This window comes from Melanerpes formicivorus, unplaced genomic scaffold (assembly GCF_026170545.1).
Source record: "Melanerpes formicivorus ecotype bairdi unplaced genomic scaffold, bMelFor1.0.p_v2 SCAF_9, whole genome shotgun sequence".
Taxonomy (NCBI): Eukaryota; Metazoa; Chordata; class Aves; order Piciformes; family Picidae; genus Melanerpes; species Melanerpes formicivorus.
In genome coordinates, this window is record NW_027142361.1 from 14,417,812 (window position 1) to 14,437,766 (window position 19,955).

Sequence of the window (19,955 nt, forward strand, 5' to 3'; positions counted from 1 at the left end):
AGCATTCTTTCCCCAAGGCTGTTTACATCAGCCCCGAGAATCGCCGTAGTTGGGCCGACCCCGTAGCTTTGCCTGCTGCCATGTCCTCCAAGCCCGCCTACCGGCAACTGTTGCCCCGCCCTGTTGGGCGAGCCGACTCCCAAGGGCTGATCCCACAGGCCGACCCCGACCAGGACCGATCCCTGTTGTCTGGAGGGAATCGACTGAGTCCTGAAGGGAACCTGCTTCTGCGCTAAGCCCTAGTTCCATTATTCCCTCTTCACTGCTGCGAAGAGCGGACACAGTAACCCAACAACACCGTCCAACTCGACTAGGAATCAGTCCAGCGACAGTCATCTGCTGGACGTCCACCTTGCTACAAACAACAGCTACAAGAGTATCTTCCACATGTTTTCCATCCACTAGCACTCAGTTCAAAGTATCCGCGTCTAGCAGAGTAAGCGCTGACGCATAGAAAGATTATAATATTGATGTGTATAGCCAGAAGCCGCCCGCGTCCCGCTGAGTCGCCATCTAGTCGCCAAGCGGCAGAACTGCACCCTTTGCTATATAAATATCGAAATAGTCTGTACCTAGTTCAATTAAGTTCTAAGCATAACACTAAGCCACTTATGGAATGTATTTCACGAACGTTCACTAGAACATGTATATAGGTTGGTGATTCATTGGTTATTAATAGTTTTATAATTAATAAAAATAATATTTTCATAATTCATATTTCATATTAATAAATTTAATAACCTCTTCACGACAGGAGGGAAAAAAAGGTAAATCAATGAAAGCTGCTTGCCCAACAGGTCCTGGTGATTGCAGAACACATTATTGGAGAGTTGTTCTCTTAGTGGCATTGGTGAGGCTTAGACTTACTTATGTTTTAATGACATTTTAATAGCTGATATTCTAATGTTTGCATGAAGATAAAGAATAAATAAGATACCCAGGAGGTTTGAAAATATAAATATCTATAAAGTAAAGGAATAGACATCATCTCATATTCTTCTGTTCTTTACTGAGTCCTTGCTCAACCATTCAGGGTCAGATCTTTTGTGTATTGCCACCTGTCTAGGACATACCTACCAAGTTTTCTTCCCATTCTTCCCAAGGGGTATGTAAGGCAGGGTAGCCATGGTGCACTTAGCGCATTAAAGTTCTTCCCACTGGCCTGCTCTGGAGATAATGTTGTTACTTTGGTGTGACCATTTGAGGCGTTGCCTTTAACAAAGGGACACCATGGCCGAATGTTTTATAAACAAGACAGGTCTAAACTAATTTTTTTGGTGGATTGGTAGAAAGCAACTTTGATTCCCAGTGAGACTAGTCTCAGTCTTGCACTTTTTCCCCCTTCTTTCGCGGCTTACAGCTTCTGGGCTTTCGGTCAGACTGACCTTGGAACCGATAACCACAAGGCCTCTACTAACACATTTGCTCTAACCATATTCTGCTTTTAATTAACAATTATTCCTTTTTCTCTCTTTCTAACCCTCTCTGGGAAAAAGGGGAAGAGAAGGGGGTACGGGGGGAAAACCCTTCCTCCTGATGGGGGAAGGGAATCTCATTCCTGTGTTACTTTATTGTATATTTCTGTGTATATACTGTAAATACTGTAAATTGTGTACACATATATATATATCCTGCAGCCCCACTTGTAAATATAGCACATTCCTTTGCTTATCCGGCTGTGGTTTTCTTTTATTTTTTTTTCTCCCTTCACTTAAAGGGGGGGAGAAGGCTGAGGCCTTCCCCTCAACCCTCGACAGACGAGTATCTGTATTTTCAGAATGCCCATGCTCAGAAGGTCATAATTCCTGTCCACTGCTGTTTATTAAGTAAAGCTGACAGATTTTCAAGGGTGTTCATGGTGAAAACAGCTTCTGAACTGACATGCTTGTGGCATGTGGGGTCAGAGTGGCTGGAGAGCAGCCAGGCAGAGAGGGACCTGGGGGTACTGGTCGATGGCAGGCTGAACATAAGCCTGCAGTGTGCCCAGGCAGCCAAGAGGGCCAATGGCATCCTGGCCTGCATCAGGAACAGTGTGGACAGCAGGAGCAGGGAGGTCATTCTGCCCCTGTATACTGCACTGGTTAGGCCACACCTCGAGTACTGTGTCCAGTTCTGGGCCCCTCAGTTTAGGAAGGATGTTGACTTGCTGGAATGAGTCCAGAGAAGAGCAACAAAGTTGGTGAGGGGTTTGGAACACAAGCCCTATGAGGAAAGGCTGAGGGAGCTGGGGTTGCTCAGCCTGGAGAAGAGGAGACTCAGGGGTGACCTTATCACTCTCTACAACTACCTGAAGGGAGGTTGTAGACAGGCGGATGATGGTCTCTTCTCCCAGGCACCCAGTACCAGAACAAGAGGACACAGTCTCAGGCTGCGCCAGGGGAGGTTCAGGTTGGATGCTAGGAAGAAGTTCTATACAGAAAGAGTGATTGCCCATTGGAATGGGCTGCCCGGGGAGGTGGTGGAGTCGCCGTCATTGGAGGTGTTCAGGAGGAGACTTGATGGGGTACTTGGTGCCATGGGTTAGCTGTTTGGGTGGGTTGGATTGTTTGATGGGTTGGACATGATGATCTTGAAGGTCTCTTCCAACCTGGTTTGGTTTATTCTAAATAAAGGTTTATTCTAAATAAGTGCATTTCTGAGTCTATATATGGACAACACAGTTTGAAGTTCTCTAGTAACTGCCAAGTAAATTCTCTTTATGGTTATAGGGTAAGATTTTGTGCTCTCAGTGCCTTTGTGTTGTATGTTTCAGGTCCACATAATTCTTAAAATCCATGGATATTAATAATACATTCCAGGATTTTATGTAACAGCCTCAGAATTTTCCCCCTTTTACCAAGGATCAAGTACTAAATCAACCCATTTGTTCATAGTGACATAGTCATTTTGTATCTCTGAAACTATCTGGTGAATGTCAAAGCATGACAAAGCTTCTGTGATGAAATCCTGGTGTCCAGAGTACTCTCTGAATTATCCCCAAGATGTGTGCATCTGTAGCCTGTGTCATACATTTGCCTTTAACCTAACTACAGTGCCTCTTCTAGACTGTGTAGACCTTGTCTTCTGATTGGTGTGCTGAGTGAGTGGTACATCCTACTTCATAGACATATTACTAGAGAAAAGGTTTTCATTTCTTTCAGGCTTTGGACAGGGTTGAATAGGTTAATTTTTCTGTGTCAGTATGAATAAGTTTCAGTGAGGTTTTTCTTGACAAGTTCAGTTGTACTCCGTTTTCTGATGTTTCATTACAAGTTCTTAGGAGAAATCCTGGCTTAGTTGAAATAAACCTTTATTAGAATAAACCTTTATTAGAATAAACCAAACCAGGTTGGAAGAGACCTTCCAGATCATCGTGTCCAACCCATCAACCAATCCAACCCACCCAAACAGCTAACCCATGGCACCAAGCACCCCATCAAGTCTCCTTCTGAACACCTTCAATGACGGCGACTCCACCACCTCCCCGGGCAACCCATTCCATAGCGCAATCACTCTTTCTGTATAGAACTTCTTCCTAATCTCAGGGAATTTTGCCATTGTCTTCAAAAAAATCCCCCTAGGAAATGACTTTGTGTTGTTGAGTACGTAACAGAAGTCTTCTTTGGGAAGATACTTTCTCTTTAAGTGAATCATCTGTAAGTGGTTTTCAGAGTCAATGATGGCTGCTCACAAGTATTTTAAATTGTGTGTGTTTATAAATACAAGACTGCAAGAATGGAAGCTCATGGTGTCTGTTTTCAGAAAGCTGAATGTTCATCATTCCTTTCTGACCTTTTTGTTGCTGTTCTGTTCTTTGTCCATAGAACTCATATGTTTCACTTTTCAAATTTATGTTAATGTTATCCTTTTTTGTTGTTGTTGTTTTGCTTTTTTTTTTAGGACCCAATGTTGTCTTCCAGTGTGAAAGCACATCAGAGACCCACTATTCGAGTTTGACTGTAGCGTGGAGCAGGGTGGCCAGCCAGCCCTGCTGACATCTCTCTGACACAATCCTTTTGCTTCGTTTGAATGTTAGATCCAGTCAAGAAATTAGAGTTTTGGGGTTTTTCTTATAATATGAAGTTCCAGTTGAATTGTAAAAGCAGAACGGATAGTGGGTCTTTGTGGCTTGCACTGCTGTTCATTCTTGTTTCCCTCAGCATTTTTCTTTGGTATTGATAATCATAGATCATTAGCATGCATATTAAGTTATTGTTTGCATGGTGGGATTGCAGACACACAAAGACCCACTATTTGCACAGTTTATTAGAGCTGTTTTGAATGGACAGTTGTGTTCTTTTACTGTTGTAATGTACATACTTTGCAGAATTAAAATGTTCACTAATGACTGTTCAAATGGACTTGATTTAATCTGTTACCTATTGGGCTTTTAAAATGACAGCCTACAAGGCTCATCTAGAAAACAGACCCTGCCTGTCTCTGCTGATAATAGTCACTGTGATTACAAACATGCTACAAGATCTAAGATTTGGATCTGGTGTAGTCCATCTAGCCTTTTTAATACCCTTTTTAACTGGGGGAAAAAAATCCTAAGCATCGAGTGGAGGATACTTTTTTTTTTTTCCCTTCACAGTAGTATTACAGCAGGAATTCAGCTCAGTATGTCCCATCCCTGAACTCCTTCCTTTAAATACTTTATTCTGATAATTCATACTTGCTTTCAGTTTTAGCAAATGGCAAATGTGCAGTAAGTATTTACACAGCTTCTGTGCTACTAGACCCTTTCCCTGTCCCTTCATTAAATAGTTAATGGTACGGCATAGTGTTTTTCTCTGGTTATAGTCTGCAGTGACCTAGTTTCATAGTTTCATAGTTTCATAGTTTCATAGTTTCATTCAGGGTTGGAAGGGACCACAAGGATCATCTAGTTCCAACCCCCCTGCCATGGGCAGGGACACCCCACACTAGATCAGGCTGGACAGAGCCTCATCCAGCCTGCTCTTAAACACCCCCAGGGACGGGGCCTCGACCACCTCCCTGGACAACCCATTCCAGGGTTTCACCACTCTCATGGTGAAGAACCTCCTCCTCACATCCAGCCTGAATCTCCCCACCTCCAGCTTCATTCCATTCCCCCTAGTCCTATCACTACCTGAGATCCTGAGAAGTCCTTCCCCAGCCTTCCTGTAGGCCCCCTTCAGATACTGGAAGGCGACAATTAGGTCTCCTCGGAGCCTTCTCTTCTGCAGACTGAACAGTCCCAACTCCTTCAGTCTGTCCTCATAGGAGAGGTGCTCCAGCCCTCTGATCATCCTCGTGGCCCTTCTCTGGACACGTTCCAGCACCTCCACATCCCTCTTGTAATAGGGGCTCCAGAACTGGACACAGTACTCCAGGTGGGGTCTCACCAGGGCTGAGTAGAGCGGGAGGATCACCTCCCTCGACCTGCTAGCCACACTTCTCCTGATGCAGCCCAGGATCTGATTGGCTTTGCGGGCTGCAAGTGCACACTGAGAGCTCATGTTGAGCTTTTTGTCCACCAGCACCCCCAAGTCTCTCTCCTCAGGGCTACCCTCCAGCCAGTCACTGCCCAGCCTGTATTTGTGCCTGGGATTGCCTCGACCCAGATGCAGGACCCTGCACTTGCTCTTATTGAACTTCATGAGGTTGGCCTGTGCCCACCTCTCCAGCCTGTCAAGGTCCCTCTGGATGGCCTCCCTTCCCTCCAGCGTGTCTGCTGCACCACACAGCTTGGTGTCATCAGCAAACTTGCTGAGGGTGCACTCAATGCCACTGTCCATGTCCCCCACAAAGATGTTGAATAAGACAGGTTCCAGGACTGATCCCTGAGGGACTCCACTTGTCACTGGCCTCCACTGGGACATGGAGCCATTGACAGCCACTCTTTGGGTGCGACCATCAAGCCAGTTCCTTATCCATCTAGTGGTCCACCCATCAAACCCATGTGTCACCAGTTTGGAGACCAGCATGTGGTGTGGGACAGTGTCAAAGGCTTTGCTCAGGTCCAGGTAAACGACATCAGTTGCTCGCCCCTCATCTATTAATTTTGTCACCTGCTCATAGAAGGCCACCAGGTTGGTCAGGCAGGATTTGCCCTTGGCAAAGCCATGCTGACTGTTCCCAATCACCTCTTCACTATTCTTTTGAGCGAGTAGTGACTCCAGGAGGATCTGTTCCATGATCTTTCCAGGCACAGAGGTGAGACTGACTGGCCTGTAGTTCCCTGGTTCCTCCTTCTTGCCCTTTTTGAAGATGGGGGCAATGTTTCCCCTTTTCCAGTCTGTGGGGACTTCACCAGACTGCCAGGACTTTTGAAATATAATAGAGAGGGGTTTAGCAACCTCATCTGCCAGTTCTCTCAGTACCCGTGGGTGTAACCCGTCGGGTCCCATGGACTTGAAGTACTAAAGTACTATCTGAAAGCTGCTGTTAAATTAGCAGCCTAATACGTAGGTAACCTCAATGAAGAGATGTTGCCACAAAGGAAACACTAACAGATGTAATGAAGATGTAATGAAGATGTAACAGATGGAATGAAGCTGGAGGTGGATGGAATGAAGCTGGTGGTGGGGAGATTCAGGCTGGATGTGAGGAGGAGGTTCTTCACCATGAGAGTGGTGAAGCCCTGGAATGGGTTGTCCAGGGAGGTGGTCGAGGCCCCGTCCCTGGGGGTGTTTAAGAGCAGGCTGGATGAGGCTCTGTCCAGCCTGATCTAGTGTGGGGTGTCCCTGCCCATGGCAGGGGGGTTGGAACTAGATGATCCTTGTGGTCCCTTCCAACCCTGAATGAAACTATGAAACTATGAAACTACGTGGAGCTGAAGGCAGAGCATTTGGGGTTAGAAATGGAATTCTATTCCTCAGCTCAAAACTGATCCCTAAAGGTACAGTTATGGCATGCCAGCAGTATGGTACAGTAAAGGTGCCCATGTTTTATTAGTTCAGGGGGAGGAAGGGACCAGGACTTCAGGACTGTAACCCTGATACCTCTTTAAATAGAATGATTCATTTAATAGAATAGAATAGAATAGAATAGAATAGAATAGAATAGAATAGAATAGACCAGGTTGGAAGAGACCTTCAAGATCATCGCATCCAACCTATCACCCAACACCGCCTAATCAACTAACCCATGTAACCAAGCACCCTGTCAAGTCTCCTCCTGAACACCTCCAGTGACGGCGACTCCACCACCTCCCCGGGCAGCCCATTCCAATGGGCAATCACTCTCTCTGTGTAAAACTTCCTCCTGACCTCCAGCCTGAACTTCCCCTGGCGCAGCCTGAGACTGTGTCCTCTTGTTCTGGTGCTGGCTGCCTGGGAGAAGAGACCAACCTCTGCCTGTCTACAACCCCCCTTCAGGTAGTTGTAGAGAGCAATAAGGTCACCCCTGAGTCTCCTCCTCTCCAGGCTAAGCAGCCCCAGCTCCCTCAGTCTCTCCTCATAGGGCTTGTGTTCCAAGCCCCTCACTAACTTCATTGCCCTTCTCTGGACTCATTCCAGCAAGTCAACATCCTTCCTAAACTGAGGGGCCCAGAACTGGACACAGTACTCGAGGTGTGGCCTAACCAGTGCAGTGTACAGGGGCAGAATGACCTCCCTGCTCCTGCTGGCCACACTGTTCCTGATGCAGGCCAGGATGCCATTGGCCCTCCTGGCTGCCTGGGCACACTGCAGGCTCATGTTCATCCTACCATCAACCAGCACCCCCAGGTCCCTCTCTGCCTGGCTGCTCTCCAGCCACTCTGACCCCAGCCTGTAGCACTGCATGGGGTTGTTGTAGCCAATGTGCAGAACCCGGCACTTGGATGTGTTAAATCTCATGCCGTTGGACTCTGCCCATCTGTCCAGTCTGTCGAGGTCTCTCTGCAAAGCCTCTCCACCCTCTAGCAGATCAACTCTTGCCCCCAGCTTGGTGTCGTCAGCAAATTTACTGATGATCAACTCAATGCCCTCATCCAGATCATCAATAAAGATGTTAAAGAGGATGGGGCCCAGCACTGATCCCTGGGGGACTCCACTACTAACTGGCCGCCAGCTGGATGTGACACCATTCACCACCACTCTCTGGGTTCGGCCATCCAGCCAGTTCCTAACCCAGCTCAGAGTGCTGCTGTCCAAGCCATGGGCTGACAGCTTGGCCAGGAGTTTGCTATGGGGGACGGTGTCAAAGGCCTTGCTGAAGTCCAGGCAAACTACATCCACAGGCCTCCCCACATCCACCAGGTGGGTCACCTGCTCGTATAAGGAGATCAGGTTGGTCAGGCAGGACCTGCCCTTCCTAAATCCATGTTGGCTGAGCCTGATCCCTTGGCCATCCTCTAAGTGCTGTGTGATTGCACTCAGGATGACCTGTTCCATGATCTTGCCTGGCACTGAGGTCAGGCTGACAGGCCTATAATTCCCTGGCTCATCCAACCAGCCCTTCTTGTGGATGGGCACCACATTGGCCAGCTTCCAGTCCTCTGGGACATCTCCAGTGAGCCAGGACTGCTGAAAAATGATGGAGAGTGGCTTGGCCAGCTCATCTGCCATCTCTCTCAGCACCCTAGGATGGATCCCATCTGGTCCCATGGACTTGTGGGGATCCAAGCGGCTGAGCAGATCGCCAACTACCCCATTCTGGAACAGTGGAAAACTATGCTGCTCCCTGGCTCCTTCTGCCAGCTCTGCAGGCCAGCTGTCTGGAAGAAGTTCTGTCCTGCTAGTAAAAATTGAGGCAAAGAAGGTGTTAAGTATCTCTGCCTTTTCCTCATCCTTTGTTACAACATTCCTCTCCGTGTCCACCAAGGAGTGGAGGTTGTCTCTGCCCTTCCTCTTGCTATTAATGTATTTATAGAAGGACTTTTTGTTGTCCTTCACAGCAGAGGCCAGACTAAGCTCCAAGTGCGCTTTTGCCTCCCTAATTTTCTTCCTGCAAGACCTAGCAACATCCTTAAATTTTTCACGGGTTGCCTCCCCTCTCTTCCAAAGGTGATGCACCCTCTTTTTTTCCCTTAGTTCCATTAAAAGTTCATTAACCATCCAGGCTGGCCGTCTGCCCCGGCGGCTCATCTTCCGGCACATTGGCACAGCCTGTCCCTGAGCCTTCAACAGTTCTTCCTTGAAGTTAGACCAGCTCTCCTGGACCCCTTTGTTTTTAAGGGCTTTATCCCAAGGAACCCTCTGAATTAGTTCCTTGAGTAGCCTGAAGTCCGCCCTCCGGAAATCCAGAGTGGAGGTCTTCTTGCTACCCCTCTTAGCTTGACCAAATAATGAGAATTCAATTATCTCGTGGTCACTGGCCCCTAAGCACCCTCCGACCACCACATCACCCACCAGCCCTTCCCTATTGGTGAAGAGGAGGTCAAGCATAGCCTTGCCCCTGGTAGGCTCTTGCAGCACCTGGGATAAGAAGCTGTCCTCCATGCATTCTAAGAACCTCCTAGATTGCCACTTCTCTGCTATGTTAAGATCCCAGCAGATATCAGGCAAGTTGAAGTCGCCCATGAGAACAAGGTCAGGCGATCTTGAGACAGCCTTAAGCTGCCTATAGAATGACTCATCAACATCTTCCTCCTGGTTGGGTGGTCTATAACAGACTCCCACCAGGATGTCAGCCCTGCCGGTCTTCCCTCTAATTCTTACCCACAGGCACTCAACCCGATCATCCCTAATCTCCAGCTCAATGGCATCTAGTGCCTCCCTGATGTACAGGGCCACCCCTCCACCCCTTCTTCCTTGCCTGTCTCTCCTGAAGAGCCTGTAGCCATCAATTGCAGCGCTTCAGTCATGTGAGTTGTCCCACCACGTCTCTGTGATGGCAACTACATCATAACTTTCCTGCTGCAGCAAGGCTTCCAGCTCCTCTTGTTTGTTGCCCATGGTTCGTGCATTAGTGTACATGCACTTCATCCGGGCTGCTGGTTTCACCTCTGGCTCTGGCTTATCACCCCCAGACCCCAGCCTGGGGGGACTGGTTTCAACCCCTTCCCCCTTCAAAACTAGTTTAAAGCTCTATCTATGAGACCTGCCAATTCCCTCCCCAGAATCTTTTTCCCTTTGAGGGATAGGCCATTCTCGTACACTCTGATCTTACCCCTCCTCTGGGACAGATGTGCTCCATCTGTTGCCAGCTGGCCTGGTGCAGCAGAAAGTTTTTCAAGATTGAAAAACCAAAAATTCTTTTGCCTGCACCAGCCTCTAAGCCACTTGTTGACTTCAGCTGCTGACCTGTTCCTTATGATATTCCCACCTGCAACTACTTGTCTGCAACTACTGCTGACTACTTGTCTAATTAAATGTCCTTGTAACAACAGGAGAGATCTAGTAGACACAGTATTTAATTTAGTTGGTTTCCTGAACTTGGTTATGAAACAGCAAAGGTCAGTTATGCAATCAGAACTGTTTACAAAATGCTGCTTTTTTACTATATAGAGACAGATAGATATAGATACAGGTATATATACATATGAATGTTGTGAAGGTACTATCAGGAAAAGGTTAGTCTAATTGCAAAGATTTGAAAGCCTTTCTCCAAAATTTCTGTTATGTATTTCATATACTTGATGAAATGTTGTGTGTGTGCCCTTTAGCTCAGAGAAGTTTTACACAGAGAGAGTGATTGCCCATTGGAATGGGCTGCCTGGGGAGGTGGTGGAATCGCCATCGCTGGAGGTGTTCAGGAGGAGACTTGACAGGGTGCTTGGTTGCATGGTTTAGTTGATTAGGTAGTGTTGGATGATAGGTTGGACGTGATGATCTTGAAGGTCTCTTCCAACCTGGTCTGGTCTATTCTATTCTATTCTATTTGTGCAATACTGATTACAGCAATGTGGCTACATAAAACCACCAATGGATTTTTATTCTGGATGTGTTTTGTCTAAGCCTGTATTTTGTTACAGAATGAAATCAGGTTATTGTAGGCAAATACTGTGCTAGACAATTCCTCAAGTACTCTAACTGACTTGGTTTTCTCACAAAACTAGTTTTAAGGTATTTCTGCTAAAATAGGCTAATCACCCTGAATGGCCTTCTCTAGATTTCTGGCTCTGAAAGCCTGTTTAATACAGGCTGAAATGTGTTGTGCGACACCAGTGGCATCCTGCAGTCGCTTACTGTAGGTGAGTAGGTAAATAGGTGAATCTGACAAATCATCCCATTTCTAAAAAGACACTGCTAACATGTAGGATTTGAGCCAGACTGTGTTCAGTAACAGTTTTCCTTGGATGAGAAATTGCTATTTATTGTCTTTGAAAAACTAAACCCCACTTCACGTCCTGGCTGGGCTGTTGTAGGAGACAGTTCCAAAACCAGCTGGCATTCTGCCCGTTTTTAAACTGAAACAATTGGAGATTAGGGTAGTTTAGATAAAGTTCCATACAAGTAGCCCTGTTGTTGGCTATATAGTTATGAACATTGGTAGTTACAGAAACGGCTGCCTCCCAGTTTGAACTGATGAGCATTGAAATGAAGTATTTTGGGCTTTCATGGTTAACCTTTTCATGCTTCAGTGTTACCCAAGTGTGCTCTAAATTCTCTGCTGGAACAAAGATAATGATAGTAATACACCTTAATACTGCTGATTAAAAGAGATATAGTCCCTGCCTGCAGTATTTATCCCTACTGCAGAAGTCTAACACAGCTCAAGCACAGTCACCTGAGAGCTCTGCTATGCTTTGCACACTGATGCAGAAACAATTGAACACATATCAGATCGTTGCTATCAAAGACTGTGCTGCAGGTGGATTTAAGGCGAGGTTAGCTGTAGCTAATAGAACCTGGGTTTGTATCAGACTCCTTCTTTCAAAATATGTTTTGTTTTGTTGTAGTTTTGTGTGCTAGAGAAACAGTCTCTTATTGATAAAAGCTTAGAGAGCTGAGTTCAGAAGCCTAGGGAGCTGAGTTCAGCTGTCATCCCAGACAGCCAAGTAAAACTAGTGTTGAAGCATTCATCCCTTACTTGGGTGAGAAAGATTAACTTTGGAAGCAAGGACAAGGTGGAAAATAGAGATTTTTGTTGAGCTGATGGTCCTCAGTCAAAAGCTGAGAGTCTAAATATTGCTCATAGTCACACAAGGTTAACAGTTTAAACTGGAACTGACCAGGAGAGCAAAATACAACATTGCCTGCAGTGTAAAACTTGGTTCTAACCATTTCCTGTGGGCCAAAATGTAAACAGTGCTGTAAATGCACAAGAGGTACTGAAACGCCTCCTAATTTTGTAACTGGACTAGCAACCTACAAAACCGTCATTTTACAAAAGCTGAGTGTATCAGGGCTGAGTTCTTGATCCAGCAGTTGGATCCATGCAGGGAAGTCTTGTGCCACTACCGAGACCCGGTTGTAGGGCTGGATGTGGGAGCAGCAAGTGATGGTGAAGGGCTGTGAAAGCACAGTGAGCCCCACTGTCATGTCACTGTTAGGATTGTTACAGTCAGGAGTGGAGAAAGCATAAAGCTCCATCGGGAAAGTCACACACCTGTAACTGCAACTTCTCCTACCAGGCGCTGGATATTTATGCCATCTCCATGTAATCTTTTTGAGTCGGGTTGAAAACACCTGTACATAAGCCTGCTCATAGGAATGCTGGCAAACCTTGGCCTGTGGTAGTGTGGGGAGCTGCTGCAGGGTCATACTACCTTCGTGTAATGAACTAATAAAATTGGTACATAATGGCGTGTGCTGCCTTAAAATCTCTTCTGTTGTTCTTTTCAAGCTAGAGTATTAATGTTTGGGGGTGATTGTTAAGACTTGCAAATGCAGGCTCTACTTAGCATGAGGCAATTTTTCATCTTTGGGTTTAAACAAAGTTGTAAGATAACTATGCAAATGTATTTTATTAAATGGACACATAAAAGGATCTAGTTTGTCTGTCGTGTTTGGGGTTTTTCTTTTGTCCTTGTGGGGAGGATGTTTTCTCATCTGGATGGCTTGATTATTGTTATTATGTTACTATGATGTTATCTTATTATTAGCATTGTTACCTGGCTCAGTGCTGGGGGCAACTTGATTTTGCATTTCACCTCTTGAAAACAGAATCATTCATTTCTTCTGTGGAAGCAAGAGAGTATACTGCATTTACTAATTAGGGGAGAATGGATAAAAGATTGTATTATTTTCCCTAGGGCCTGATGGAAATCGTTTTTTGCATAGTGGCAAATATTGAGTTAGTTCCTTGCAAGGGTCTTTAGTAGGCACAGAGGCTACAGACAGCCACAGGCCATGACAGGAGTACTTTGCAAGTGAGTTAGCCTTATGTGTACCAGCAGAGATTGTAAAGTGGGTATGGGTGATGTCCCCTGATACCATTAGTCTGTTCTCTAGCTGTACTAGAGAGACTATTGTAATGCCATCCCACGTTACTCAAGGTGAGAAGTAGTCTTTCTGTGGTAGCCTGGGAATATAGAGCCAAACACCCCCACTCTTGTCTGCTTTTTCCAGCCATATCAATTGCCTTGAGCTAAAGAAGCAAAAAAAACCCAACAATTAAAAGAAACCCAACAAACACCTGCACCCCTCCTAGCCCCCCCAACAGTTTATAATAGGCCACCTCCACCCCTAAATAGTCTTCACTGGTGACCCAAAGCAGTAATGCCTCTGGTATAGATAGATCCTTCAGGGCAAGTGTCTGAGCTCATGTTTGAGGCTTAAGATGTCTTTGCAGAGCTTCTATCTTTAATGTATTTTTTCACTGTTGGGATAGGGGACAAACACTTGGTGTCCAAATAGATCTGGGCATCTTGGAAAGCGTTTTTATCCATCTGATTTTTACCTCAATTGACTGGAACTGGCTTGTAAGTGAAGAATTTTTAATCACTCCTCCTTTTTATAACCCCCACCCCCCCAAAAAAAATAATGTTAAGTCTTGATCATCTTTCTTTCATTGGAGGATTTCTTTGTCTTCAGAAAGTGTCATTCTTCCCCTTGAACATACTCAAATCAAAACTATGTCAGTAATTGGGAAGGTTTTCTCCTCAAGTCCCCACTCCTATAGAGCAGAACATCTTGTAACTGTGAAACTCAGGAGGTTTCCATGCAAGGTTAGTTCTGTTAGTAGTAAGAAAAGCAGGAAGAAAGTACTTCTTGTTCAGGTATATTTGGAGAGGGAGGGATAATTTTAAACACAAATTTAGAGTGTGGGATTTCCTCTTAATTAACTCTCCTGCTTGATTTACCCTGGTCCTGTCAGACAGCTGCCTCCTTGTCTTTGAGAACAGGATCTGTCACAAAAGGAATCACAGTTCTAGCAGGCATCGCTCTCTTGCTTTGCCCTAAGTGTCAAAGATACCACTGCTTGGCTCCATTACCTGCTGCTCCTGGGAGGCAGCTAGGCAGGTCATGCCCCAGATTGTCTTAGCCTGCCAGTACTCTGGAAGAGTCTGGCTGGCCCTCTGAAGGTCATGTATACCTCTTACTTAATCAGTAGAGGGAGGTAAGGCTCCAGCATGGACAGCTGAGATTCCCACCTGCAGGTGCTCCCAAATATCTCACTGCTTTTCATTAGCTGTGTGGGGAGCTTGGGATGAAACTTCACAAGACAGAGCCAAACCAACAGCTTCCTGCTGCCAAAACACAGTTTTACAGCTTCTCTGCACATTCCTGGCTGCTAAACTAGCAGAAAACTACTGTTTTCTTTGTTCCCCTTGGGATTTGTTTGCTGCCATGGTGTGAGCTGGGAGTCAGATAAGTGCCAGAATTAATGCTAGGACTGTGGGAGGATAATGGGTAGTGACAGAGGTCCACCCTTTCTGTACCAGTGAGTCCACAGGTTGCCATTACAACTTTGGGAAGACATTGGCAGACGCACTACTAGGTAGATTGTTTTATTCTGTTTCATTTGCCCTTCTTCTCTTCAGATCTATGTGCCTGAATTCACCTACTAAAATCAGATGTGGGGATTGTGTCCTATTATTTTAGGCCAGTATCATCAGACCCATCAAATGTTGGGGTGTTTTCATAAGTGCTTGTTTAAGTGTAAAGGGGCACTTAACTGGAATGTCAGCTTTTGGGGTGAAAGGCCATGAGGTTAGGATCCAGTGAGTTTAACTGCATTTTTGTATTTGATAAGGAGCCAAGTTTTATTTTAGATGCATAAAAAAGACCTATTTTCCTTCCAGTGTTTGCTTCAAGTAAACAGTATGAGACAGACACAAATCCAAGTGTGTGGTATTTTCTAACATCTGTGATATAAGACAAGCAAACAGCAGCAGGAGCTTCAGTCCACCCCTGCTCTTGGTGCCAGAGTGTGACTGCAAGTAGAAAAGAGAACCACATGGTCAAAGCTTAGATTTCCAAATCAGAATAAACAAAGTGTGGTTACTGAGCAAGCCCTTAATTGTCCTAAAGTTTCATTTCCTAGGAAGCAAGTGGGCTTAAACTCAGTCCTGTACAGTCTTAACAATGATGCCAGAATTCAGAAGTAGCACGCTTTGTCCACAGTTGATGGAGAGAGACCACACTTCACAGAAATCACTTTTATCTGCAACTACTCCTCTTTCTCATCTAATTTTGGCCTGATTGTGACTTTGGGAATAACTAAGGCCAGAAACAGCATCCTGCATAATCAAAGGAACTGCACTCCCAGATCTGGTGATGTTCCCCAGGGCTTAGTATTGGGGCCAGTTCTCTTTAATGCCTTTGTTAATGATCTAGATGAGGGAATTGTATGCAACCTCAGTAAGTGTGCAGATGACATTAAACTGTGACAGAGTGTTGATCTGCTTGAGGGTAGGAAGGACCTGCAAAGGGATGGGGACAGGCTGGATGCATCAATGGGCCAAAGCCAATTATATAAGATTTGACAAGGCCAAATGCTTCATCCTGCACTTGGGTCACCACAACCCCATGCAATGCTTCAGGCTCAGAAAAGTGTGGCTGGGAAGCTGTCTGGTAGAGAAAGACCCAGGGGGTGTTGAGCAACAGCCAGCTGAATATGAGCCAGCAGTCTGCTCAGGTGGCCAAGAAGGCCAGCAACATCCTGGCCTGTATCAGCAATAGTGTGATCAGCAGGACCAGGGGAGTGATTTTCCCCCTGTATTCAGCACTGGTGAGGCCACGCCTTGAGTACTGTGTTGTTTTGGGCCCTCACTACAAGAAGGGCATTGAGATGCTGGAGCAGGTTCAGGGAATGGCAGAAAAGCTGGTGAGGGGTCTGGGGAATAAATCTTCTGAGGAGCAGCTGAGGGAACTCGGGTTGTTAGTCCAGAGAAAAGGAGGCTGAGGGTAGGTTTTCTCTATCTTCCTACGACACCCTGAAAAGAGGTTGGAGCTAGGTGGGTGTTGGTCTCTTTTCTCTAGTAACAAGTGACAAGATGAGAGGAAATGGCCTCTAGTTACAGCAGGGGAGGTTTAGATTGGATATAAAGAGAAACTTCTTCAGGAAAAGGGTTATCATAGAACCACAGAATGCTAGGGGTCAGAAGGGACTTCCAGAGATCATGGAGTCCAACCACCCTGCCAAAGCAGGATCACCTAGGGCAGGTCACACAGGTTTTTAGCAGAGATGAGATGCTAAGGGACATGGTTTAGCACCAGAAAATGGTAGGACTTGATGATCTTTTCCAACCAAACCAATTCTGTGATTCTGTGATCTCTTCATAAAAAGTGATATTTTTTCAAATCTTACCAGAAAGCTCAGGATCTGTGATTCTGCTTAGGGGTACAAAACAACTGAAGCGTCCCAGTTTTACATCTACCTGCTGCCTCTACTGTTTCACTTCTCTGTGTTGTTCAGGGGTTTTCCCTGTTAAAAAACTTAATTTGATGAATGTTTCTCTTTTGCTCCTTCAGACCAGCTTGATGCCTGTCCATCAGGAAACACACAAACCCATGAAGTTCCTATTAGACCACTGTCACATCAAGTTTCTTGGGGTTCCCCCCTCAATTTATTACTAACTCCCTTTCATTTCATTACTTTGAGCAGCCTTCCAGTGAACAGATTCATACCTTGGCAGTGAATAGAATGAAGTCACATTCAGGTGCCCTGGATGCATTAGGGTAGCAGGGGTGAGGCAGCCCTTCATGCTGTAGAATGTGCTGCCTTTCATGACACCTGTAGACATCAAAAAGTAGCATGCTTCTAAAAGTGCTGGAGCTAAATGAGTCCCTTTCTGTTTTCCTGCAAAATGCACAGTTCCTGTTGTGTCAAAATCTGACACCATCACATCAAGAGATGAATAGATATATGTCCTCAAACGTGCTGTTGTTGGTTCTGGTTTATATTCCCCTCCCTCTCCTACTTTCCAGTGCTTTGCTAGCACATAATGGTTAACAGAGGGTTCGGAGTTTGACGTTCTGTGCTCTCCCCTTCACTGTTTTGTTATTACCGGTTTCTGATTCAGTGTTGTTGTGGTGCTCACTAACATGTACAGTAGAGGAGAAGCAGTGTGAAGCTGTAGGGTCTGCATGTCATTATGGGACACTTGGAGTTTGTGGCACTGAATGTCTGCATGGTCCCATGCATGATTTTGGTTATTCGTATTTGATGCATAAAAATACTTCAGCATTTCAGGCTTGCTTTGCTTCTAAACCAGAAAAGAAGTTGTACAACTGTGAAGTTGCACAGCTGTAAAATTATGCTTTGTGACTTTATGAATTTGTGCTGGCAGTTTGTATCGTAAATGATTAGGGCAGAGTGCTTTAGAAATGGGGTGGAGATTAAAGGTGCAGTGCCCTAAATCAGAACATTCTAGATGACTTTGTCTCAAAAAAAGACATTGTACAAGGTAAGAGAAAATAAAATCACAGTTTTGAAACAGTGTGGCAGAAAAGGAGATAAAAGTCATGAGACAAATGGACTGGCAGGAAATTAGTTTCATAGTTTCATAGTTTCATAGTTTCATTCAGGGTTGGAAGGGACCACAAGGATCATCTAGTTCCAACCCCCCTGCCATGGGCAGGGACACCCCACACTAGATCAGGCTAGACAGAGCCTCATCCAGCCTGCTCTTAAACACCCCCAGGGACGGGGCCTCGACCACCTCCCTGGACAACCCATTCCAGGGTTTCACCACTCTCATGGTGAAGAACCTCCTCCTCACATCCAGCCTGAATCTCCCCACCTCCAGCTTCATTCCATTCCCCCTAGTCCTATCACTACCTGATATCCTGAGAAGTCCTTCCCCAGCCTTCCTGTAGGCCCCCTTCAGATACTGGAAGGCGACAATTAGGTCTCCTCGGAGCCTTCTCTTCTGCAGACTGTACAGCCCCAACTCCTTCAGTCTGTCCTCATAGGAGAGGTGCTCCAGCCCTCTGATCATCCTTGTGGCCCTTCTCTGGACACGTTCCAGCACCTCCACATCCCTCTTGTAATAGGGGCTCCAGAACTGGACACAGTACTCCAGGTGGGGTCTCACCAGGGCTGAGTAGAGGGGGAGGATCACCTCCCTCGACCTGCTAGCCACACTTCTCCTGATGCAGCCCAGGATCTGATTGGCTTTGCGGGCTGCAAGTGCACACTGAGAGCTCATGTTGAGCTTTTTGTCCACCAGCACCCCCAAGTCTCTCTCCTCAGGGCTACCCTCCAGCCAGTCACTGCCCAGCCTGTATTTGTGCCTGGGATTGCCTCGACCCAGATGCAGGACCCTGCACTTGCTCTTATTGAACTTCATGAGGTTGGCCTGTGCCCACCTCTCCAGCCTGTCAAGGTCCCTCTGGATGGCCTCCCTTCCCTCCAGCGTGTCTGCTGCACCACACAGCTTGGTGTCATCAGCAAACTTGCTGAGGGTGCACTCAATGCCACTGTCCATGTCCCCCACAAAGATGTTGAATAAGACAGGTCCCAGGACTGATCCCTGAGGGACTCCACTTGTCACTGGCCTCCACTGGGACATGGAGCCATTGACAGCCACTCTTTGGGTGCGGCCATCAAGCCAGTTCCTTATCCATCTAGTGGTCCACCCATCAAACCCATGTGTCACCAGTTTGGAGACCAGGATGTGGTGTGGGACAGTGTCGAAGGCTTTGCTCAGGTCCAGGTAAACGACATCAGTTGCTCGCCCCTCATCTAATAATTAGGAATACTTATTCTGCATCAGAGTACAAGAACAGGGAGTGTTCAAAGAAATCAAAAGCTGAAAGATTAGAAAACTACATGAAGAGGGAGGGGGCTGAGCACTACATCATGTAATTTTGAAATGCTGTGGACATAGTAAATTTTACCACAGGGTGTGCAGTCTGAAGCTTAGGCTGGTGCATGCTGATGTGGTTTTGGTACTTCACTGGATCTGATGGACTGGATGGGATCTAAACTGTTGGCTTACCTCTTGTAGGGTGTGCTGATCTCCAAAGCCTTGACACTATGCAGCCAATGGAAAGGAAAAGGCAGGGCTACATTCACGAACTCATTAAGACAGAAGAAAGGTACATGGATGATCTTCAGCTTGTCATAGAGGTGAGATGTCTTGGATGGGAAAATGCCTTTAGAAAAAGACCAGCTCTGTCCAACTGAACAGTAACAGTGTAGGGATTCTTACGAGTTTTGAAGTGCTACAGGAAGAAGGTGTGTGAGCACCTCCTCTTCTAGCAGATGTTATGTGGTTGTCCACCAGGCAAAAACGCCTCCTTACCAAAGACCTCATCTCACAAGGACCTTCCTGTTTTCCAAATATTGTTCTTCAGTGTTTGAGCTCAGTGTAAAAATGATGGGCTGAGATGTCTAGCAAAGCTGCACAGGCTCATGAAATATCATAACAGTTTATTGTCTGCCTTGGCCTCTAGTTTTATTTCTGGAAGCAAGAGCACCTCCCTTACAGGGCAGGAACTGACCAGCATGAGGTCATTTTAGGTGCCTGACTTGACCTCTCTGTGTTAACAACTGTGTGGTGAAGTGTAAAGACATTAAACAGCCTGAGCTCCAGAGGTATGCTGTGTGGTAGAGAGGCAGTGGGTCAAGGGCCCCTGAGAGAGGCTGTAGATATGCAGGCAGGCTGGCTGCATGTGTTCAGGGTACGGGAGTGATGCACAAGTGTCATTTGTGTAGCAATTGACTCCCCAGTGATGGGATTGCTTCTGCTG

At 46.1% G+C, this 19,955-nt stretch overlaps 1 protein-coding gene across 1 annotated transcript in view; it reads left to right on the forward strand.

Moving 5' to 3' along the window:
- The window catches only part of ITSN2 (intersectin 2), a 103,772-nt gene that overhangs the window by 67,301 nt on the left and 16,516 nt on the right, over positions 1-19,955 (forward strand). Inside the window, 1 exon segment of the mRNA XM_068143121.1 lies at positions 19,211-19,332. Coding sequence (XP_067999222.1) covers positions 19,211-19,332 — 122 coding nt within the window.